This window comes from Acinonyx jubatus, chromosome D1 (assembly GCF_027475565.1).
Source record: "Acinonyx jubatus isolate Ajub_Pintada_27869175 chromosome D1, VMU_Ajub_asm_v1.0, whole genome shotgun sequence".
In the NCBI taxonomy this organism is placed as follows: Eukaryota; Metazoa; Chordata; class Mammalia; order Carnivora; family Felidae; genus Acinonyx; species Acinonyx jubatus.
The window spans coordinates 54,358,705-54,380,821 of NC_069390.1; the positions used below are offsets into that span (position 1 = coordinate 54,358,705).

General features: G+C 51.7%; 3 protein-coding genes across 9 annotated transcripts; 2 read left to right on the top strand and 1 right to left on the bottom strand.

Moving 5' to 3' along the window:
• On the top strand, positions 1-5,404 carry CHRNA10 (cholinergic receptor nicotinic alpha 10 subunit). The gene is made up of 5 exons (XM_027039649.2): positions 1-103; positions 1,384-1,928; positions 2,365-2,519; positions 3,231-3,763; positions 4,423-5,404. The coding sequence occupies exons 1-5, from the start codon at positions 1-3 to the stop codon at positions 4,878-4,880; spliced, it is 1,794 nt and encodes a 597-aa protein (XP_026895450.1). The 3' UTR covers positions 4,881-5,404.
• A 101-nt stretch (positions 5,405-5,505) lies between these two features.
• ART1 (ADP-ribosyltransferase 1) lies at positions 5,506-16,445 on the bottom strand. Of its 4 annotated transcripts, none has more exons than XM_027039729.2 (5): positions 16,291-16,445; positions 10,174-10,291; positions 9,198-9,884; positions 7,944-7,985; positions 5,506-6,367 (listed from the first exon to the last, which is right to left on the bottom strand). In XM_027039729.2, exons 2-5 carry the CDS (start codon positions 10,234-10,236, stop codon positions 6,362-6,364), a joined length of 798 nt encoding a protein of 265 aa, XP_026895530.1. In that variant the 5' UTR covers positions 10,237-10,291; positions 16,291-16,445; the 3' UTR covers positions 5,506-6,361. The 4 variants fall into 4 exon arrangements, with proteins under 4 accessions (XP_026895530.1, XP_026895529.1, XP_026895527.1 ...); XM_027039728.2 differs by having other exon boundaries at positions 9,119-9,884; XM_027039726.2 differs by having other exon boundaries at positions 9,104-9,884.
• A 1,396-nt stretch (positions 16,446-17,841) lies between these two features.
• Positions 17,842-21,722, top strand: ART5 (ADP-ribosyltransferase 5). Of its 4 annotated transcripts, none has more exons than XM_053203625.1 (5): positions 17,842-18,271; positions 18,683-18,878; positions 19,835-20,564; positions 21,173-21,205; positions 21,290-21,721. In XM_053203625.1, the coding sequence occupies exons 2-5, from the start codon at positions 18,786-18,788 to the stop codon at positions 21,391-21,393; spliced, it is 960 nt and encodes a 319-aa protein (XP_053059600.1). In that variant the 5' UTR covers positions 17,842-18,271; positions 18,683-18,785; the 3' UTR covers positions 21,394-21,721. The 4 variants fall into 4 exon arrangements, with proteins under 4 accessions (XP_053059600.1, XP_053059601.1, XP_053059602.1 ...); XM_053203626.1 differs by having other exon boundaries at positions 17,842-18,263; XM_053203627.1 differs by lacking the exon at positions 17,842-18,271 and adding an exon at positions 18,278-18,496 and having other exon boundaries at positions 21,173-21,214; positions 21,296-21,722.
• The last annotated feature ends 395 nt before the right edge of the window (positions 21,723-22,117 follow it).

Consider the following 22,117-nt stretch of genomic DNA (forward strand, 5'->3'; position numbering starts at 1 on the left):
ATGAGTGGAAGGAGGAAGACCAAAGTCAAAGAGGCAGAGGCCAAGAAAGAGTTACAGAAGAAAAGACAAAAGGAAGTGGAGACGGAGATGCTGAGTGAGAGAGGTAAAGGGGGGTGGGGGGGCAGAGACAAGTGCAGGGGCAGAGGCCAGAAGAGGAAAGGACTAACAGAGGAGAAAGAGCAGATGCCAAGATCCAAGTACTTAAATCCAAGGGCAGGTACAAATAGGAGGGTGAGAGAACTGGAGGAGCCGCAGGGCTCCCCAGAGGGTAGCTGGACCCAGCAGAGATTTCAGTCTTACTTCTGACTTGCAGGTATCGTCCACACCATCCCTGCCAGCAGAGCCTGATGCTGCCCTCAGTGGGGCCAAGAGGCTCACACCCAGAGACCTGCCCCACCTCTTGCTGTGGCAGGGCCATGGGGCCCCGGAGCCACCATCTCAGCCTAAGCTTCTCTGTCTCCGGCCTGGGCTTTCTGCTCCTGCTCTCGCTGCTTCCAGGTGTGAAGCTCAGTAAACCAGCCCTGCTTCTCTGGGCACTGCTGCTGTTGCCTTCCTCCCCAAATCTCTCTCCACACCCTATTTCTCTTCACTACTGTGTGGGGAACAAGTGTTCTATCTGGGTATCATGGAGGACAAAGGTGCTGAAGGGGACAAGAGAAGACCTGCCTGGCCGGGGTGGGAGGAGTGATGGAAAAGCCAGGGTGAGGGGGCCAGATCATGAAGGGCCTTGAATGCCAAGCTGAGTTTAGACTTTATTAGCAGGCAACAGAGAGAGATATTGAACACTTTTAAGCAGCTACTGGCCTGGTCAAACTTGAGTGCTTAAAAACCTGATCTCAGAAATGTGAAGGTTGGTTAGAGAGACTAAACTTGCAGCAGGGGCAGTGAGAAGTCCTCTCAGCTTCAGAGGTGAGTAGACATTCAAAAGATGCCCAGTAGCATGGCTGGCAGGACTCGGGTACTGGTAGGATTGCAGGGGGAGGGGGCAGAAAGGAGGAATAATTCCCAGATTTCTGGCTGAAATCACTGGGGGATCAGTGCTGTTTGCTGAGATGGGGAACACAGAATAAGGAATAGGTTTCAGAGCATGGGAGGAGGAAATGAGTTCATATTTTGGACCTACAGCCTTAAAGGTGCCAATAGGACATTCGGGAATGAATTGTATTTATGGGTCTGGAGCTCAGGAGAAAAATCTGGGCTGAAAAAAAAAAGGCCAAGGATAGGATTCTGGGGAACAATACTTGAGTCAGAGGCTGAAGACAATGTGGTATGTCACAGAAGTCTAGAGAAGAGAGGATTTTCAGAAGGAGGGATAGCCCACAGCATCAGAAACTTTGAAGAAATCCACAGAAGTGCAGCTGGATAAGTGGAGATAGGTTTGAGAGACTGGAGCCGGGGGGCGGGGGGGTGGCAATGGGGTTAACAACACCTGGGTGAGAGATGAGACTCCTATTGTCTGTTTAGGCCCCTGTTGCATTTGCAGTAGGGCAAGCAGAATCCAGGTCCTTAGGAAGGGAAAGGGTGGGGGAAAAAAACAGTCAGCGTGCTCCAGAAGACAGTACCAATTTAGTCCTCAGCCTTCACCTCACTCATCCCTGGAAGCAGTCCAGGGAGGAACTAGAACCACAGCTAGATGGACAGAGAAGACATCAGGAGGACCAGTCAGATGGCCAGGAGATAGCACAGCAGGTGACAGGTGCCAGCCTTGTGGGGATAGAGGGTGTGAGCAGAGGGCCCTGGACAAGGGTCTCAGATGCACAACCCTGTTTCCTGGTCCCCCAGAATGCTTGGGAGCTGAGGGCAGACTGGCTCACAAGCTGTTCCATGACCTCTTCGCCAACTACACAAGTGCCCTGAGACCTGTGGCAGACACAGACCAGGCTCTGAACGTGACCCTGGAGGTGACATTGTCCCAGATCATTGATATGGTGTGTTGTGGTGCAACCTTGGAGCATGCCTATGGAAGTGTCAAGGAATTGGAGGGGGGGTGGCGGGGGAGGGAGTGAGAGAATGGGATTATTCTCCAAATAATTCTTATCTATAAACATTAATATTAACAATAATAACAGCTACTAACTGTTGGATACTAACTGCTGGGTGCCCACAGTGTGTCCACTACTTGCACACTTGGATTCCTGCCCAGCAGGGATTATCACCCATGTAACTACTGAGGAAACTGAGACCTAAAGAAGAGTGGAAAACTGTCAAGGTCACATAGCAAGGTCAGGCCTGGGTAGGAACTGGACTGTGAGCCAGCTGCGTTTGTGGGTGCCGTCCAGAACTCTGTAGATGAGTGTGTACACACAGGGGAGGGTGTGCATATATGTGTGCCCACACCTGTGCCTACTCCCTGCCACCCACTAGGATGAGCGGAACCAGGTGCTGACCCTGTACCTGTGGATTCGACAGGAGTGGACAGATGCCTACCTACGATGGGACCCCGATGCCTATGGTGGCCTGGATGCTATCCGCATCCCCAGCAGTCTCGTGTGGCGTCCAGACATCGTACTCTATAACAAGTACTGCCTGCCTGGGCCCCTCCCCCTTCCATCTGTTGCCCTTGGCTCTAGGTTTGCACTGATTCCCCATCCCCACAACCTAACTTGGTTCCTATGCTGCCCTGGAAGCTTTTCCCCCAGGACCCTTCTAAGCTGCCAGCCCCTCCATGATATGCCCCACTTTAGACTCTCCCAAGCCAACCCAGGCTGAATGTCTCCTGGGAACCCACTGTGTGGTCTAGGGGCCATTTCTGTATCTCTCACAGAGAGGGTTCTGGGGTACAAGTGCCTCCTGATGGCATACTCCACCCTTCCAGGCCTGCTCCAAGTCTCCCAGGACTCCCCGACGGCCTACCTAGGGACTTCCTCTAGGGCCTAACCCTCTGGAGCATTCCTTTATGCCACCTAAACCAGTTGTGTTTCCCAGACAACACATGGCTCTGCATATTTTCCCCCAGGGGCCCCCTAGGAGATTTGCAGATAACACAATGCAGCCAGGTGCCATCTTTTGCAGATGTGTTTTCACCCTGCCCTGGCCTAGATCCGTGTCTCCTCTAGAGTCTGCAGGCGCCACCCCTTCTGAGCCTCCAAAGGCACGCAGAGCCCTCTCTGTCACCCCCTCCACCCTCTAGGTGGTCCCTGGTAACCACAGGGTCCCGGGGGTCACAGAGGTGCTGCAGGAGTCTGCCTCCCAGCAGCCTCCTCAGGTAGCCCAACCCCGCCCGCCCACAGGGCTGACGCACAGCCGCCGGCCTCGGCCAGCACCAACGTGGTTCTGCGGCACGACGGCGCCGTGCGCTGGGACGCGCCGGCCATCACGCGCAGCTCATGCCGCGTGGACGTGTCGGCCTTCCCGTTCGACGCGCAGCGCTGCGGCCTGACGTTCGGCTCGTGGACGCACGGCGGGCACCAGCTGGACGTGCGGCCGCGCGGTACCGCCGCCAGCCTGGCCGACTTCGTGGAGAACGTGGAGTGGCACGTGCTGGGCATGCCGGCACGGCGGCGCGTGCTCACCTACGGCTGCTGCTCAGAGCCCTACCCGGACGTGACCTTCACGCTGCTGCTGCGCCGCCGCGCCGCCGCCTACGTGTGCAACCTGCTGCTGCCCTGCGTGCTCATCTCGCTGCTCGCGCCGCTCGCCTTCCACCTGCCCGCCGACTCGGGCGAGAAGGTGTCGCTCGGCGTCACCGTGCTGCTGGCGCTCACCGTCTTCCAGCTGCTCCTGGCCGAGAGCATGCCACCGGCCGAGAGCGTGCCGCTCATTGGTGAGCCACGAGGGCGCGGGTCGAGGGTGGTGAGGGGGCGGGGAGTGAGCCGTCTCTTCCGTGAGACCGGCCCCCGCCCATCCCCAGCCCAGGCGTGCCGGCCCAATTCGGCGTGGGAGTTGGGGGTGAGGGTGGGGGCGTTCCGGGAGCATGCTTCATTCTGAGATTGAGGGGAGAGGGGTAGGCCCCTTCCAGGAAGACATCCTCCCCCTCACCCGTCGTAACAGGCAGTTTGCATTGAGTGCTGGCTGTGTGCCAGGTCCTCTCCTAAGCGCTTGTCATTTATTAACTCAGGGAGCCCTCACCACAGACCTGTGAGGTAAGTTCTGTTGTTATCCCAGTTGTACCAAAAGAATCAATAATTTGCCCCAGATGGTGCTTCTACATTTGAGAGCGTGGCTTTCATGGATTGTGAGGGAGTGCAGAGTCCAGCAGTGAGGAGAACAACTAGGGAGCACGTGGCTTGTGAGAACTCACTTGTAGGAATAGGGGATGAGGAGACCTTGGCTCTTATGTCCTTCCTGGCTCCATCCATTGGGATTGGAGGGTCCTGAGAGCCTCATGGTGGATGAGCTGGTGCCTATTTGTGTTGAGGCAGTGGGCAGACTCAGGCACCCTGAGTTCTTGTTTTGGGCCCCAGCTCACTCTCTCTCTTTCAGGGAAGTACTACATGGCCACCATGACCATGGTCACATTCTCCACAGCGCTCACCATCCTTATCATGAACCTGCATTACTGTGGTCCCAGTGCCCGACCAGTGCCAGCCTGGGCTCGGGCCCTCCTCCTGGGACGCCTGGCACGGGGCTTGTGCGTGCGGGAACGAGGGGAGCCCTGTGGGCAGTCTAGACCACCTGAGTCACCCCCCGGTCCCCAGCCTTCTGATGAAGGGGTTCACCCTCCAGCAGTTCCTTGCCATGAGCCACGGTGTCTGTGCCATCAAGAAGCCTTGCTGCATCACGTAGCTACCATTGCTAACACCTTCCACAGCCACCGGGCTGCCCAGCGCCGCCATGAGGACTGGAAGCGGCTGGCCCGTGTGATGGATCGCTTCTTCCTGGGGATCTTCTTCTCCATGGCCCTGGTCATGAGCCTCCTGGTGCTGGTGCAGGCCCTGTGAGTCCCAGGGGTCTGATGCAGCCACAGCACCCCCAGACAGAGATGGAAAGGCCAGGTGGTTGTTGGCTCTCAGGCCACCCAGTCTCTCCCTACTGTGCCTAAGAGCCTGGGACACCCTTTCTTCAGGATCAGCACTGCCGATTTCACAAACCACAGGGATCGCTTGTCTACATACCTTAACCACTAAGGGAAATCCAGAGTTTGCCACTCCCTTAATCCCTATGGAAGAGAAACTCTAAGAAGGGTCAAAATCAAAATGCAGTCCTGGAGGAACAGAATTGAACTTTGATGCTGAGTGTTAGAAATGTTAGAGTGGCAAGGGTGCAGGTTATATGAGAAACAGAACTACCATGTTTCTTTGTCTTCTCTTACTTCCTTGGTGGCTATTATTTTAGGAACTTGGTCTTGCCAGTCCCTGCCTAGGACTCAGGGTAAAGGATTCAGGATTCTAGTTTCCAGAGCAGGAGGCCACACCAGAATTTTGGCCCCAAAGCCCCAACTCATAATAAAGTAAGTGTGTGCCTAGCACCTCTTCAGTGTCCTGTCTTAACCCTTGGGACCCGTGGTAGTGGAAGTTGGGGATCCAGGATTGTCTCTCTAGAGACGGGAACCTTAGGACACATAGATCAGAGCAGAAATTATATGTCTTTGCTGACAAGAATTCAATTGCGCATTCAGTTGAGACCCTGGCAGAGAACCTAATGCTGTCTCTGCTATTTCTCCTGCTCTCTACTGTCTGGAGCTAGAGCCAGTCCACATCATTCCTACACACTGACATTCAGAGAGCTTGAAAATGTCCAGAGCAGGGCACTGCAGAGATGAGCCATTCGCAAGATGTTTGTTCCTTTTTGATTTACACGTTTTCTAGCACTACCTCTGTGCTTTAGACCCAGTCCCTGCCGTCAGGAAGCTCACCATCTGATACAGGAGGCAAACATGAACACGTGGTGTAGAGAAGCATCTAAGGACCTGTGGGAGCAGAGAGGCAGGACCCCTAGCCCAGCCAGGTGGGAGAAGTCAGAGAAGGCTTCTTGGGAGAGTGAATAGGAGCTTTCCAGGTGCACATGTGAGGCATTTGAGTAATACCAGCAAATGCTCTGGCCAAGTGCTTTCCTCCCCATTCCCCCCCAAACTAGTTTAACCTCCAAGTGAGTTGTTGCCTGTTGTAGAGACCCCCGTGTCTATTCAGTGTCTCATTCTTAGAGCCTTGGCTAAGGCTCAGTCCTCAGATTCCCTTATTTCTCCATCAGCAGGCCTGGCAGCTACCAACGTCCCAGAGTTCCCAGCAGATGGAGTTACCATGGATCCTGGCTGCCTTTAAAGCACACATGTGGCCAACATCCCCATGTTGGGTAGAGGCAGCAGGCAGGGCTGTTCAGTGTTGGAAGGATGATGGGAGGCCTGGAGTCTATGGAAAGTTTCCTCTGACAAGGAGCCAGAGTGGCAGTAGGAGGGACCAGACTGCAGAAATGGGGCCTTGACTCATGGCTGTGGGAAAAACAGAGGCAGAGAGAGAAGTTTTCAGGGTAAAATGAGGTACATAAATAAGACGAAGAGGAGCGAGCAGAGTGAGCTGGAAACACAGACACACAAAGTGTGATGGGAGCCAGAGATGCAGAGATGCAGAGCATGGATTCAGGGAGGAGGGTAGGCAGATGAAAGAGCCCCAGTTCCCCTTCCAGAGGTCACTAGGTTGGTCTATGCCCCTGCCCCCTACTGAGACAAATGAGGCATCACAGAGTGGGTTGAACAAGGGGAAGAGATATGATGAGAGCTCTAGTGATGCTCATCTTTGCCCCTCTGCCCAACCCCTGATAGAAGTACTGATGGACCAGGGGGAATCCTTAGCTTGTCCAGTGCTTGAAATGACATTACCAGAACTCAAGTTGGTTGGAGCCTGGAGATATGGCTTCTGACCCTGGCTCTGCCACTGACTCCTTCTGTCACCTTGGGCAAGTCATTTCTGTCCCTGGGTCTCCTTTACTATATAATGAAGGTAATACTCCCTGTTCTTCCTCCTTCCAATAGTTTATTGTACAGTAAGGATAAAATAAGATGGTGTCTGGAGAGAAATGGGGACCAGGTAGTGTGGTGGTTCAGAGGGTGGCTCTAGAGCTGGGCTCTCTGGACCCCACCCCTTATTAGCTGTGTGTGTAGGACTGGTTGCTTCACTTCTCTAGGACTTAGTTCCCTCATCTGTAGAACAAGGGTGATGATAGTACCTACCCCACTGGGTCATGGTGAGGATTCATGGCGTGGTGTGCCTGGAGCATGGTGTGGGACTGTGTAGTGGAGAATGGTGGGAATAAAGCAGATGCTAGGGCCCCCTCCTTCCCACTGTTCACAGAGCCCTGGAGGAGGGAAGAGGGACCTGAGGGGGATAAGTGGCTAGAGTTTCTTTCTTGGGAAGGGCCTATTCCAGTTGGTTCCCCTGGAAAAGCCCCTTCCCACCTAGAGAAGTGGTGGCTTAGGCAGGCCCTGGAATAGTGGGTATTCAAGGGAAGAAGAGTCACAACTGAAAGGGACCTAGGGATCATCTAGTCTAATATGCTTATTATACAGATAGGAAAACTGAGGCCCAGAGAGAGCGAGTGATCACAGAGAAAGGGCAGAGCTCAGATGAGATCCCAGGTCTCCAGCACCCAAGACCTGACCTCAACCTTGGAAGGTGGTCTACAGGAGCCCTGAGGTTAGTAATAGAGACAGTGGGTTCTGCAGCTGAAGGAGAAGGCCCAGAGAGGACTTTGGGAGTGGTCCCTTCCCTTCATCCCCTCACTGCAACCTGGATCTCTCTGGTGCATGATCATTGACCTTCTGTGAAGGAGAGGGCCCCATACTTGGGGGCAGGTGTATCAGCTTGCATGACTACTGCCCCATACACACATCTATGTCCTCTAAGAGAGGTTAGCAACCCCCACAGGTGTCTGCTTAAGAGAGTTTACTTGTTTTGATTAAAAGAGGGTTGTTTTCCTTTCAAGAGTGACATGCATTCAGGAGGGGAGTCCAACCCCAGGGCACCCTGCTCATCCTTGAGCTGAGGCCCACATAGGCTTGCAGCTCTTACCTGAGTTATCCAGACGGCAGGGCCCAGACTTGCACTGCTTATCTGTAGGGAAGAAACAGTAAATAATCAAAGTCTCAATAGCTCTCAGGTCAGGAAAGAACCCCCAAACCCTGTGGTCCATCCCCAACTCATTCAAGGAGAAGCTGATACATTTTCTTCTAACTCTGCTTCCTTATGGTGGGACCTCCTTTGCCTACATTTGACTTGACCCATGAGCAGCAGAGCCAGAAGGGAGCCAGCTCTCAAAGCCAGGGTCTATTCTGGGTACCCTCCTGCTTCCTTGGCCTGTAGCTTTGCCTCACCTCTCCTTCTCCCATGCCTTGTCCCAGCCAAGGAGGCACTAGTTTATGTATTTTGCATGTCTTTTTTATGTTCCATTAACTCATGCAAGCTCATGGTGCTGTCCAAGGTGAGAACGGTAGCCATACTGGACTTTCTCCTATCTTAGATGTGGTCCACAGTTCCAGGCAACAACCTGCTTCTAATTATGCAAATTAGGCCTCACAAGCCCCTGGGCATCATTCGGCCAGGACCAGTAACCCCCAACCCCTTCAGATATTAAGAACCTGAGGCTGGCCTCATGATTCCATCGCTGGCCAGTCCTGGAGGATAGACAGGAAGAGTATCCGAGACCTGCCACAGCCTGAGCTGGAACTTTGGGGCACAGCCCCTAACGGCTATCTCACCACCGACCTGCACCCCTACCCAGCACACACGACAGCACAGGATTTCCATTCAGCCGAATGCATGTGCTCCTCTTGGAAGCTGAGGTTGGGGCTCTTAATCAGACCCGGCATCAATGGTCTGGGTGTCAGTGCTATGGCCAGAAATTAATTGCCTTCCAGCTTCCATCTGGGAGAAAAGCCTGACCAGTTCTGTTTGGCTCTCAAATGTCCATAGACACCTGTCTTGGTCAGAAAACCCTCTTCAACCTCCCAGCAGGCAAGTGGCCAGCTCTGGCTTAAGCACCTCCAGGGACAAGCGTCCTACTACCTCAGAAGCTTGTCTCCCCTTAGATGCAAGGGGGTGGAGGGGCAGAGGGACAGGACTGGGTCCCCCTTACTATTAATTTATTTGTAATATTTGTGTATGTATCCCCTGAAAACAGAAGGGGAGGCCCATCTTCTGCATAGATGCTGACCAGTGCATCCCCTGCTCACCTTTAATGTACTCACAGTTGTATGTGCTGCGCTTGCCCAGGGCCCGGAGGTAAATGCGGGCAGGGCCCTGGGCTGGTCTGCTGGCATTGATTACCTGGAAGGTCTCAAAGGGGGGGATCAGCACCTCATCCTCCCCAGGGAAGAAGGAGTAGCCCTTGATAGGTGCCCCAAGGCAGGTCCAGATGCCAAAGAAGGTGTCCTCCCCAAACTGCTGGGCTGCAACATTCTGTAGGGAGGCAGAGGCAAATCCTCCCAGCCTTACGGTGGCTCCAGGTGCTGCTGGCCGGAAGCGCAGGCCATGCACCCCTCGGAACACCTGGCGGCACTGGGGTGAACGCTGGCCCCTACCCAGCAGCTGCAGGGCCTCAGTCAGCAGGAAATGGAGTGTCTTGAAGGAGAAGTGGTGGAGGTAGGAGGCTCGGGAGCGGCCCGCCTCCCGCACGGCTGCGTTGAACTGCTTGTGCAAGGGGCTGTTGGCTGTGTAGGCCAGGAGGGCCACCCCATGCTCATCGCGGAAGCCAGGGGGTGGCAGGGGCAGCCGGGTAGGGCTGGGGCCCCACTCTGGTCCCCAGGCCTGGCGCTCCTGCCACTGGCTGCTTGCCAGTGCCCAGCCGTCAGCATACACTTTGTTGGCCTGGAACTCTGTTTGGTTGAGATCCGGGAGGGCAGCTGTCATGGCTGCTGCACAGCCAGCATACTGGTCATCAAAGGAGGCTGGGGCCATATCCAGGGGCATTTCTTGAGAGAAGAGGTCTCGTTGAGTGATGGGGTGGCTCTGGGCCTGAGGGAGAGGGAGCAGTAAGGACTGAGAGGATGAGCCTCAGGAGAATGGGAGCCTGTCACCAAATTTCTCCACTTAGATGATGACGCTGAGAGCCCCAAACACACCTGGAGGGGAAGGGGATTGGGAACGACTAGCTGCAAAGACCAGGGTCTGGGACTGTCCCCTCGGGCTGGGCAAGCCCCAAAGGAAGCATCAGTCATTCTCTCCTCCCCTGGCTCCTCACAGGAAGCTGACAACTCAGCCGACAACTGCCTGCTGACATGGGGACAGTGGAGGATAACCATACCTGAAGTGCTTCCATGAGGCCCATGGACACAAGCAGCAGAGACACCATGGCAGGAGGCTGCATGTTGGAGGTAGCCCTAGACAAGTTACTATCTCTCTTTGGGTCTCAGTTTCTTCATCTAGAAAATGAGAATGTTAATATGTAATTTCATAAACATTAATTGACACCTAATCTGTGCCACTCCCAGTGCTTGGCACAGAGTCACAACATAGAAATGAAGGCTCGAGAGAGAGTAGACCCTTCTTGCTGGAACATAGGAATATGGGAGACTTCCTGGAGGAGGTGTTACCTGAACAAGGTCTTTCAGGTAAATAGGAGAATAAGGCTTCAATCAGTGGAGACTGGGATAGGAAGATTGGCATTTGGGGTGGGAAAGGAGTCGTGAGTAGCAGAAATGAGAAGAGCAAAGGTGTTGAATGTAAAAAGTGAAAGACATTTTATCCAGCACGGCACAGCTTGCAGTGTGGGAATGTTGGGGCCGTTCGTGAAAGGTCCTGACTACCACAGTAAGAGGTCTGGGCTTCACCCAGTGGGGGATGTGAGGCTGGAACAGGGCAGTACTCCAGGTATAAGATCCAGCCATCCTCCCCTCCTGCAGTCCTGGTGCCAACTGAGCCCTCCTCCCCTAAGCCCTCGATTGCTTCCAGGGCAGGGACAGATGTAGACCCCCCAGGTGGTAAAGGAGAGGGGCTGGGAGTTGGGGAGAGGATGAGATGGGGAGTGAGGCTCCAAGAAGGCAGAGTCCAGCTTGGGGTAAGGATTGGAGCAGACAGTCTCTCCGTGTCCTCTCTCACTCTTAACTGTGCTTGCTGTTACCGTGACAGTAGTATCCTTTCGGACCTTTTTCTGTGCACATGCAAGTAATTTAATATTTAAATATGCATACACACCTAGTTTTCTATACACAGGCTGCTTTTGGTTTTTATTTTCTTTTTTTCAAAAAGGAAAAGGAACATGCCTTTTCATGTTTCACATACATCTCCTGTAACCTTTTTTCCAGGAAACAATGTATCAAGGACTTCCTTCCACATCATACATTCATATCTACCTTATTCATTATAATGGCAGCACGGGATTTCATAATATAGCTAAATGATAGTTTGTTCAACTATTTTCTTCTGGGCACACATTTTTTTTGTAACTTTTTGACATTTTTGACATTACACATAATACTTTATGAACATCCATGCATGTAAATCCTTATCTACTTATGGGCATATTTTTATAGGAAAGATCAAGAAGTGATATAATGTTGAAAGGATATGAATTATTGTTTATTTGGCACTGCTAAATTACCACCCAGAGGTACTAGTTTGCCCTTCTGCAGCAGTGGCCTTTTCTCTATGTCTTTGCCAGTTCTAGTTATTATGATCTCTCTCTTTTTTTTTTTTTTTTTTTTTTTTTTTGAGAGCGAGAATCCCAAGAGCACTCCATGCTCAGTGCAGAGCCCAACAGGGTCTTGATCCCACGACCCTGGGTTCATGACCTGAGCCGAAATCAAGAGTCAGCCTCTCAGCTGACTGAGGATATCTATTTTTTAATTCACATTTCTGCTTACTAACAGGATCAATCTTGACTTTAATGTTTAATGTTTTAAAGGTTTAAGTTTTTTAAATCTTTTTAAAAAATATTTAAGAGAGAGAGAGAAAGAGAGAGAGAGAGGGCAAGCCGGGGGAGGGGCAGAGAGGGAGAGAGAGAATCCCAAGCATGGAGCCTGATGTGGGGCTTAACCTTACGAACTGTGAGATCATGACCTGAGCCAAGATAAAGAGCCAGACGCTTAACTGACTGAGCCACCCAGGTGCCTCTAAAGGTTTAATTTTTTTTTAAAGTAATACATTTTCATTGTTCAGAATTTAAATAGTCCAAAAGGCACACAATAAAATATCTTTCTCTTGCTAATTCCTCACTCCATCTCCCCAGAGGCAACCAACATTCCCATTTTCTGTGTATCCTTCTAAAGATACTCTATGCACATATAAGCAAATTCAAAGATATTTCTATTTTCCTTCTTATACACAAATGGTAAAACAGTCAGTGGTTCTTTGAGAATCTGATGAAAGGTGAAACGTCTCCTCAGAAAATGGAGGGGCATCTGGGTGGCTCAGTCGGTTAAGTGTCCAACTTCTGCTCAGGTCATGATCTCACAGCTCATGGGTTCAAGCCCTGCACCAGGCTCTGTACTGACAGCTCAGAGCCTGGAGCCTGCTTCATATTCTGTGTCTCCCCCTCTCTCTGCCCTTCCCCTACTCATGCTCTGTCTCTCTCTCTCTCAAAAATAAACATTAAACTTTTAAAAAAGCAAATGGATGTATGTACCCTCACCCAATGTTACATAAATTTCAGGTGGTTATGTCTCTGCCCCCAGTCTCATCAGGTTAAGCATCCCTGTTCTATAATCTGCTGGGTGGGAGGAGGCTAAACTTTGATGGTTCAGCCCACCCACAAGTCCACACACAGGGGCAGTGGATAGTTCTCGTGCATGCTGATACCTCAGCTTATGCTGAGCTTCCCACCTCTAGTTTTCCATGTTATTTTTGTGCCCAAGACTTTCTCCATCACCCTGTAAACTTGCTCAGGGCAACCCAAAAGTGCAGGGGATTTAATGTTCCCAGGGACAACCCTTAACCAAGGAAGAATGGAAGTCAGATTCCCTTTCCCACAGAGGGTACCCAGTGGGATTAAGCCCCAGTTGACCACAGTGGTCACAGTGTGCTCATTAACGCACTTTTTTTGGGGAGGGGGTGCTTTTCTCTTCTCCATCCCACTTTGCCACTTTTTAAATTTTATTTAATGTAATTTATTGTCAAATTGGCTTACAACACCCAGTGCTCATCCCAACAAGTGCCCTCCTCAATGCCCATCACCCACTTTCCCCTCTCCCCCACCCCCCATCAACCCTTAGTTTGTTCTCTGTAACTTAAGAGTCTCTTATGGTTTGCCTTCCTCCCTCTCTGTTTGTAACTATTTTTCCCCCTTCCCTTCCCCCATGGTCTTCTGTTAAGTTTCTCAAGATCCACATATGAGTGAAAACATGATATCTGTCTTTCTCTGACTGACTTATTTCACTTAGCATAATACTTTATCCATTCATCAGTTGATGGACATTTAGGCTCTTTCCATAATTTGGCTATTGTTGAAAGCGCTGCTATAAACATTGGAGTACATGTGCCCCATCCACTTTGCCACTTTTAAACTTGTACTTTCTGGGATCAACTTACAAATAAGCTCACTACACCCAAGTCCTTGTCTCTGGATTGGCTTTTGGGAGACTCTAAACCAAGAGGGGGTTCTTTTGGGGTCACAAATCATCAGAATGTGGCCCAGAACTGTTCTATTAGCTTGGACCCTAGAATGATCATATAAGCAGCAGACCTGAGCCCAGCCAGCAAAAAGCTGAGGCAGACTGGCAGCTTGAAGCAGAGCAGCCTAAGCAAACTCACTTTAGATTAGACCATCTATAGTCAGCCCAAAAACCTGTGAACATGTGAATAAACCTTTGCGTGCCACGAGATTTTATGGTACAGAGCAAAATGGTTATGCAGCAAAACCTCACTAGGCCAACTCTATCTCTTGCCATCTCTCTGTTGCCCTTGTTTCTATCCTCATCTCTACCCTGCAGAGACAAGGCAAGAAAAGAGAGAGTTCATAGGCTTGGGATAGGGAAGTCTGAGTTCTGAAGTGAGAGTGAGGACCTTGAATCATGTGGCCTAAGATACTAGCAGTGAGGATGGACCCAGAGTCATTAGGTATAATTTACTAGACATGGTGTCTGATGGGATATAGGGGGTGCAACAGAGGGAAAAATCAAGGATGACATACGGATTCCATACTCCAGTCTGCTAACAGAGGAGGAGCAGGGACACTTTAAAAGCTCATTTTGCCCATCCCAGCACATGATAGGTGCTCAATACAAAATGAATGAATAATCAGGTTTAGAGGAAAAACGGTGAGTTCAGTTTGGCATGTGTGGACTCTCAAGGGGCAAATGTCCAAGGGATAGAAGAATGGACAATAAGATGAGACATTTGAGAGTCATGGGTGTATTGAAGTCAGAAAAGACATAAGATCCCCAGGGAAAGGAAAAAGAGGGCTGAGAAGCAAAGAAAAAGCTGCCTGAAGCCAAAGCACAGGCAGACCAAGACATCTTGGGTTTCTAGAGGCTCTTCACTTGGGTCTCATGAAGTACCCTGGTATTCTTGTGATAATTTCCTCTTTAAATTTTTTTTTTAATTTTTATTAATGTTTATTTATTTTTGAGAGAGAGAGAGAGAGAGAGAGAGGCAGGCAAAGAGAGAGGGAGACACAGAATCAGAAGCAGGCTCCAGGTTCCAAGCCGTCAGCACAGAGACGGATGCGGGGCTTGAACTCATGAGCCATGAAACCATAACCTGAGCCAAAGTCGGCCGCTCAACTGACTGAGCCACCCAGGCACCCCAATAATTTCCTCTTTAGGTTTTATCTAGCTTGCCATTGAAAGAGATAATATACCATCTCTGTTATTCACCCAGTCACCCACAATGGTCACTTCATTCATCAAACACTAAATTAGTTGCCATCTAATCACCATATGGATCCATCCTAGAAACTCCTTTTCTTCTCCCACCCCCACATCCCTTGCCATGGCTGAGGTCTGCCCCTGCCTCCTCCCTGATCTCCCTGCCTCAGCTGTCACCCCTGCTAATCCACCCTCCACAGAGCAGGGAGAACAATGTTTCTAAAGCACAGCTGGTCAAGTTGCTTACCTGCTTAAAACCTTGTGTGCCAAACCTAACTGGAAGAAATATTTCAAAATACAGAGTAAAAATGCAGAGATGAAAATTATGAGGGAATACATGAGAACACATCTAGAAAGGAAAAAAAGCAACAAAACACAACTTCCTTCCTTACCCTCAGGATAGAATCCTCCTCATGCTGGCATTTGAGGTGCTCTGTAACCTAGCCCTCCGTGACCTCTTCAGCCTTGTGCTTGGCTTCTCCAGTACAGAACAAAGTTCCAGGTGAGGCTCCACTTCTTCCCTCCCCGTGGCTCTGCACACATTGCCATCTGCTGGGGATGCCCTTCTCCTGCTACCCACCTTTCAAGGCTTAACTCAGGGGTCCCCTTCACCAGGGAGTCTTCTGATGACTCCGTGCTCTTAAATCACCCTGTGCTTCCCTCTGTCACTGTCCTAATCATACTGTGTTGCCCTTATGTGTCTGTTTCCCCTCCTGGCCTGTGAGTTTCTTGAAGGCAGGGACCAGCTGTGACCTGTTCTGTGTCCCCAGAGCTTAGCCCAAGGCAGCCACAGATGAGGCCACCTGGAATGTTTGCTGAGAGTCTGAGAGGCTTTCTGGGTGCAGCTAACAGTGTAGACCACTGCAGAACAGGTAGTTTGATGACTTTGGTGAGCAGTATTTGGGAGAATGGGGTGGGGCCAGAATGATGGGGAGGTCATGGGAGGCAAGGAAGTGGAGGCACTGGGCAACCCCTTATATCCCACCTGCCCTTCTGTTTTTCCTCTCATCCTGTTCAGGGTACTTGTCATTTCTCCTTATCCAGACCCTCACTGAACATTTCCTTTTGGGGATGTGACTCTTAAGTCCCTTCCCAGGAACCCCTAAGTTTCTCAATGCCCCAAGCCTCCCTAGGTATCCTAAACCTCTCCATAAAAGGGGCTACGGTCTGAATATCTGTGTTACCCCCAAATTCATATGTTGAAATCCTAATACCTGCTGTGATGGCTTTAGAAGGTGGATCTTTTAGGATGTAATAAGCTCATGAGGGCGGAGCCCTCATGAATGGGATTAATGTTCTTTATCAAAGAGACCCCACAGAGCTCCCTAGCCCCTTTTACCATATGAAGACATACTAAGAAGGTGCCAGTTATGAGCCAGAAAGAGAGTCTTCACCCGACCATGCTGGCACCCTGGTCTCAGACTTTCAGCCTCCATAACTATGAGAAATGTTTGTTTATAAGTTATGCAGTCTGGGATATTTTATAGCAACCTGAACAGACTAAAAGTTTCCCTGAAACTGTTCCTAACTCCTGAAACTCCACCATCAATACCCCAAATTTCCCTTTAAAAGAGTCTTTCCCTGCCCTGTGCCCAGGAGGAGGGCGGTGTGCCCCTTACCTAGGCCTTCTCCAGGGAAGCTGGTGTTGGTCTTCTGCGATGGCCACCAGGGGAGAGGGAAGGCAGGTTTCTCCTTTATACTGTCAGTCCCTCACCCCCTGTCCCCACACAGCTGCTCAGAAATGTGACACTCCCCCATCTATTTCTGGATGTCTCCTCAAGGCTTGGGAACACTAGCCTCTGCCCAGTCTGCCCTGGGCCTGTGCTCCTCCCATGTAAAAGGGAACCCCTGAAGCCAGAGAGAAGGTGGGCTGAGGCATCGAGGATCCAGGCTGGAATGACTGTCTCCCCATTGGGTTTGGTCCTGTGCACAGCACCCCTGTCCTCGGTATCTTTTACATTTGCATTTTATTCCTTTTATGTGAGCATGGAGACTCACCTAACATGCCAGGAGAGATTCCCAGATTAAGGTGGCTGGGTCTGGCCAGCACTGATTTGCTAGGTGATCTTAAAGGACTTTCTGCTTCTGCCTCAGGGCCTCTGTTTAGTGACTAGATTTGATTCCATCTCTTGGGGCCTTTCTTGGATTTCCATATTTGGGGATGGGGGAAGCACTTGCATCAGAGAGGACAAAACTCTGATCCACTAGATCTGATACCAAGGAATTGTTTCAGCAAGCCTACCCATCCCAGACAGTATCTTCTGTTCCAACAGCAAATGCTGAGGGTCCTCCAGGGACAGAGGCAGCCAGGATACACAGGCAAGATGCTGTTTTTCATAGTCATGGTAGACAATAGAGAAACTCCTGATTTTCTAATCTAGTTGAGCTTTGGGATAGTCGGTCTCATTGGAAGGGGACAAGAGTACTTGTCTTTTTTTTTTTTATTATTTAAGTTTATTTATTTTGAGAGAGAGAATGTGCACAAGCAGCGGCGGGGGATGGGCAGAGAGAAAGGGAGAGAGAGAATCCCAAGCAGGCTCCATGCTGTCAGCGCAGAGCCCAACACAGGACTTGAACTGGTGAATGGTGAGATCATGACCTGAGCTGAAAAAGAGTCAGATGCTTAACTGACTGAGCCACCCAGGTGCCCCAAGAGTAGTTGTCTGGCAGCTGTGTTTGCCTGACAAGTGTTCTAGTTTTTTGGGATGCCACTCCTTCCATCTACCTCCCCACATCTCTCCAAGCCTGTATACACAGTTTGTCTATTTGGGGCTATAGGAAGGAATTTGGGAGAAAGCAGGATTCTTGATGAAGGAAATTCTTTATTTGGCGGGCAGCCTGAGGGGATGGGGCAGCAGGGATGGGGCTAAGTGAGTGAGCCAGACCAGGATGGAGGCCCTGTGGTTAAGTCTAACCTTGTAGGCCCACTTTCGCCCCCGCAAGCAGCAGGAAGCATCTCTTTAAATCCTGACATTTGAGACCCTCCCCCCCCCCAATTCCCATGGCCACTGTGAGAGTAACCCTCCCACCCCCAGCGGCTCAGGCTGCCAGAAAGCTGTCCCCAGAGCTGCTTACTGATTCCTCAGCTGGCCACTTCTTCCATTACCTATGATTTGGCATCCAAAACTCAGAGCCAGGTTATTTATAGACAGGCCCGCAGCAGGGGAGGGGAAAGGCTAGTGTTTGTAAACATGGGGTCACCTGAGTCTAAGAGGTCCAGAGAGGGAGGGTCTGGGGAGAAGTGGTACTGGCCCCTGAGGCTGTGAGATAGCTCTGCATCTGGTCCCACCCCACTAAAGGGAAGGGGAACGATGGGTGCCGCTCAGAGGTCCGACCACAAACGCTCCAACGTTTGAGCCATATGCAAATATCATGCAAATCAGCAAATGCACCAGCGGAGACTTTCTGGTGGGCGGGACCCGCGTGGGCCTCCCCGGCGTAGTGGTCTGGGAGGTGGGGCCCAGCCAGGTCAGGGCCCACCTGAGGAAGAGGCAAGTCTCACAAGTCTCACAAGTCTCACAAGTCCCTCCCTCATCCCTGGCCTCGCTCGGAGCCAAAGTGGATTCTGGAGAAAGACCTCGCAGTCCTAGGGGTAGGGAGGTACGCCCCTCGGCCCCTTCCCGCGCCACACCCGCTGCCCCCACCCCGTGTCCGTTGTTGGAGAAGAGAGGTGTCAGGTTACCGCCGCGGGGGCTATAGTTAGCCGCGGGACTTTGTTGATCGGCTGGACTCCCGGGACAGCGCAGCGCCCGCCCGGACTTGAGCCACCTGCCTCCTGCCCGAGCTATCAGCGCCCCTTCCCGCTCTCGCCCCTGCAACTTCCAGGTGGGTTCCCCGGCCTCCCTCCCCCTCCCTTGTCCGGGCGAAGCCAAATAACGGCTCCACCCTTACCATCGCAAGAAAGTCCCCGAGCAGAAGACGCTGAGCTTGGGGGCGACTGGGAACTTGGGGAGCGGAGCCCTGGGGTTTTGCGGAGGACAATTAAATCTAAAGCCACGCCCACTCCCTTAGGCCCGCCCTTAGCCCCGCCCACGCCCTCCTGGACTGTATCCTGAACGGGGGCACTTCACACCTGAGGAACGGACCCAGGTCTTTGTCCCCCAGCCCACCGCCAATGGTGCCCTCGACATCTGGACCTCGCTTTCCTGAGTCTCCCCCAAAAATGATGCTGGTGGCTCTGCTGATGGCTCTCCATGCCCTCTGGCAGGTAACTGGGGGAAGCTTCTCCCACCACAAGGGGAACAAACAGTTCAGGGGCAGACCAAAAAGAGGTGGACTGGGGGGCTGACTCTTCAAAAATCTCTCCCAGGGACTCTTCTCTAGGATCCCAGTCCTCTTAATCTTCTTCTCAGGAACCTCCATCCCTGCAGGCAGCCCCAAGTTCCCATTCTCTCTCCCAGAATCCTCACCTCCACCCACTGGTCCTCCTAGGATCCTCCTTCCTTCATATCATTCCTCCCCACTTCCTGTCTGCCACCACAGGCGCAGCCCAGGCAAAGCGGCTTGGGCTACCTGTGCGCTGCCCTCCTGCAGCTCCTCCTAGACCAGGGCTTGACCTCCTCCACACACCCCACCCCATGTTTGGAAAAATGGGCTTCTAAAGCAGGAGAAGACTCAGGATTCTCAGAGCTGACAGTGTCTTGGTGTTGTGGCATGAGGGGGGAAGAGAATCTAAGGATGGAGGCAGGGTCAGGTCACTGGACATTGGCTGTATATTTGTATATCACCTGAATACTGATCTTAGAGCCAGAACAGTGCTTGGAAGTCATCTAGCCCCACTTCCTACCAGGTACAAGAACTTCTCTAATGACAACATGACCCCATCATGTTGTACAGAAGTGAAGATCTATATGCTGTCCTCACAATATCCCTGTGAGGTAGAAAGTATCCTCAGTTTATACGTGGAGAGCCCATAAAAGTTAAAGAGACATACACAAGATCCCACAGCTAGTAAATGGGGAAGTCTGCATTTTAACCCATGTCTGTCGACTGCAGTGGCTGTGCTATTTAAGCCCTTGAGCTCTTGCCAAATTGCATATACTATATATCTGGTCATAGAAATGAGATACTGTGTTTCTGAATTGATCTGCCACCAGGGCCCCTGTCCAGTGCTCTGAACTTCTATCCTTTCCTATGTGGCTCCTCTCTTTCCTACATCCATAGGCCCGGGCTGTTCCCATCCTGCCCCTGGGCCTGGCTCCAGACACCTTTGATGATGCTTACGTGGGCTGCGCAGAGGAGATGGAAGAAAAGGCAGCCCCTCTGCTGAAGGAGGAGATGGCTGGCCACGCCCTGCTGCGGGAGTCCTGGGAGGCAGCACGGGAGGCCTGGGAGCACAGGCGTCGAGGGCTCACCCTGCCCCCTGGCTTCAAAGCCCAGCACGGAATCGCCGTCATGGTCTATACCAACTCATCTAACACTTTATACTGGGAGCTGAACCAGGCTGTGCGAACAGGCGGTGGCTCCCGGGAATTCTACATGAAGTACTTCCCCTTCAAGGCCCTGCATTTCTACTTGACCCGGGCCCTGCAGCTGCTGCAGGGCAGTGGGGGCTGCAGCAGGGGACCTGGGAAGGTGGTGTTCCGAGGCGTGGGCACCCTTCACTTTGAACCCAAGAGGCTGGGGGACTCTGTCCGCTTGGGCCAGTTTGCTTCCAGCTCCCTGGATGAGGCAGTGGCCCGCAGATTTGGTAATGCCACCTTCTTCTCTCTAAGGACTTGCTTTGGGGCCCCTATCCAGGCCTTATCTGTCTTTCCTGAGGAGCGCGAGGTGCTGATCCCCCCACATGAAGTCTTCTTGGTCACCAGGTTCTCCCAGGAAGGAGCCCAGAGCCTGGTGACTCTCTGGAGCTATAATCAGACCTGCAGCCACTTTAACTGTGCCTATCTGGGTGGTAAGCCATGCACGAGGGAAGCAGGACTGGTGGGATGGGTGAAACAAACCAGGATGCCCTTTCAGGAGACCCACTTGGTTAATGGGAAAGCTGAGGGCCAGAAGTCAGCTGTAATTACTATTCTCTGTGACTTGGGTTCTGCCAGCTCTTAAAAGGTCTTATAAGTGTTTTCTGGATCTTTGAACATTCTCAGGTGATTCTGTAAATATTCTCAAAAGGTTCTATCTGCTGTATAGTCTGATTGACCAATAGAATCTGGTTAAGGAGATTGATAAGCAGAGGAAAGTGACGGGTGCTTCTTCAGATCTCAAGAGGCCCTGGGCTTAATGGGTTTGACAGGACACATATATGATGCTGTTCCTAAGTACTGAGGCAAGGACAGCATGGAGGAGTGGCTGGGGCCAGGATGGGAGCAGGGACGGATAAGCAAGCTGGAAAGATTTTCCAGGGGAAGAAAGAGGAAAGAAAGTCAGAAGTCAGCATTTTGGAGAAGGGAAAGCTGGATTGAGAAGGGGGAATGGCCCACGCGAGGACCTGGTAGGAAGGGAAGCTTGGGGTGTGAGGGTCTGTATCTACATGGAGGCCTTTCATGGTGCTATCTGTTGCAGGGGAGAAGAGGCGGGGCTGTGTATCTGTACAAAGTGAGTACTCTTTGCCCCCTCCCTCAGCTGCTTCAACTCCCCCTGGCCCTACTGACCCTTCACCTTCTTTTCTTCTCTCTTCAGCAGGACAGCCAGACTCCACCTCCCAGGGGGACTTCTCTCTACTCTCCTGGAAGACCCTGTTCTTGGCACCTAGGGGCTTCCAGATCTCAGGAGTTGGGCCCTGAAAGTTCAATATCTGCCACTTAGGAGTTCTGGGAACTGGTGACCTTCATATGAAGAAGGGAGCTTCGAACAGCCTCGAAGCGAGAAAGTGGTTTCGGACACAGCCCTAGCAGCCACTTCCCCAGGGATGGGGACCCACCCAGCCATCTCTCTATCCAGCCATCTCCCCTCCCAACCAGGATGTGGGGGGATCTGAGGCCACGGCAGGGTGGAGGGAGCCCTTGCTATGTGGTGGTAGGGACTCCCTGGGACAAGCATGGGTAGTACTATGACGATCACTCAATTAAACAGTATTGCAGTGTGGTGACATCAAATTTCATGATTGGTTTATTCCATGAGACCAGACCATCTACTCTGCTCTAGCCTTGCCAGACTCAGAAACTGAGGGACTAAAAAGATGACTTCTTGATCCCTCCTAGACATGGTCTCCTATGCAGACCCCTGTCACATACCACAACTTGCAAACCAGAAACTTTAAGAGTCAGAGATTCCCCACAACCTCCAGGAAGGAAGGCAGAAAGGGAGAAAGGGAGGGAGGGAGAGAGGGAGGGAGGAAGGAAGGAAGGAAAGGGAGGGGAGGGAAGGAAAGAGGAGGGAAGGAAAGGAAGGAAGGGAGATGGATTCATCACCCATTTGTCAGATGAGGAATGCAAAGCTAAGGAAAGAAGCAACTTGCTCAAGATCAAAGAGTTAGTATTAAAACCAGGCTCCCTGCCTCCCAGTCCA

Coding starts and splice junctions, on each gene's coding strand:
- ART1 (XM_027039726.2), bottom strand. CDS start 10,236: ATGCAGCCTCCTGCCATGGTGTCTCTGCTGCTTGTGTCCATGGGCCTC. Junction 7,986..9,103: donor CAACTGTGAGTACATTAAAG/GTGAGCAGGGGA, acceptor TCTTCCCTACAG/ATAAGCAGTGCAAGTCTGGG. Junction 6,368..7,943: donor CTGCCGTCTGGATAACTCAG/GTAAGAGCTGCA, acceptor TTTTTCCCACAG/CCATGAGTCAAGGCCCCATT.
- ART5 (XM_053203625.1), top strand. CDS start 18,786: ATGGTGCCCTCGACATCTGGACCTCGCTTTCCTGAGTCTCCCCCAAAA. Junction 18,879..19,834: donor CTCTCCATGCCCTCTGGCAG/GTAACTGGGGGA, acceptor CTACATCCATAG/GCCCGGGCTGTTCCCATCCT. Junction 20,565..21,172: donor TAACTGTGCCTATCTGGGTG/GTAAGCCATGCA, acceptor TATCTGTTGCAG/GGGAGAAGAGGCGGGGCTGT.
- CHRNA10 (XM_027039649.2), top strand. CDS start 1: ATGAGTGGAAGGAGGAAGACCAAAGTCAAAGAGGCAGAGGCCAAGAAA. Junction 1,929..2,364: donor TGTCCCAGATCATTGATATG/GTGTGTTGTGGT, acceptor GCCACCCACTAG/GATGAGCGGAACCAGGTGCT. Junction 3,764..4,422: donor CGAGAGCGTGCCGCTCATTG/GTGAGCCACGAG, acceptor TCTCTCTTTCAG/GGAAGTACTACATGGCCACC.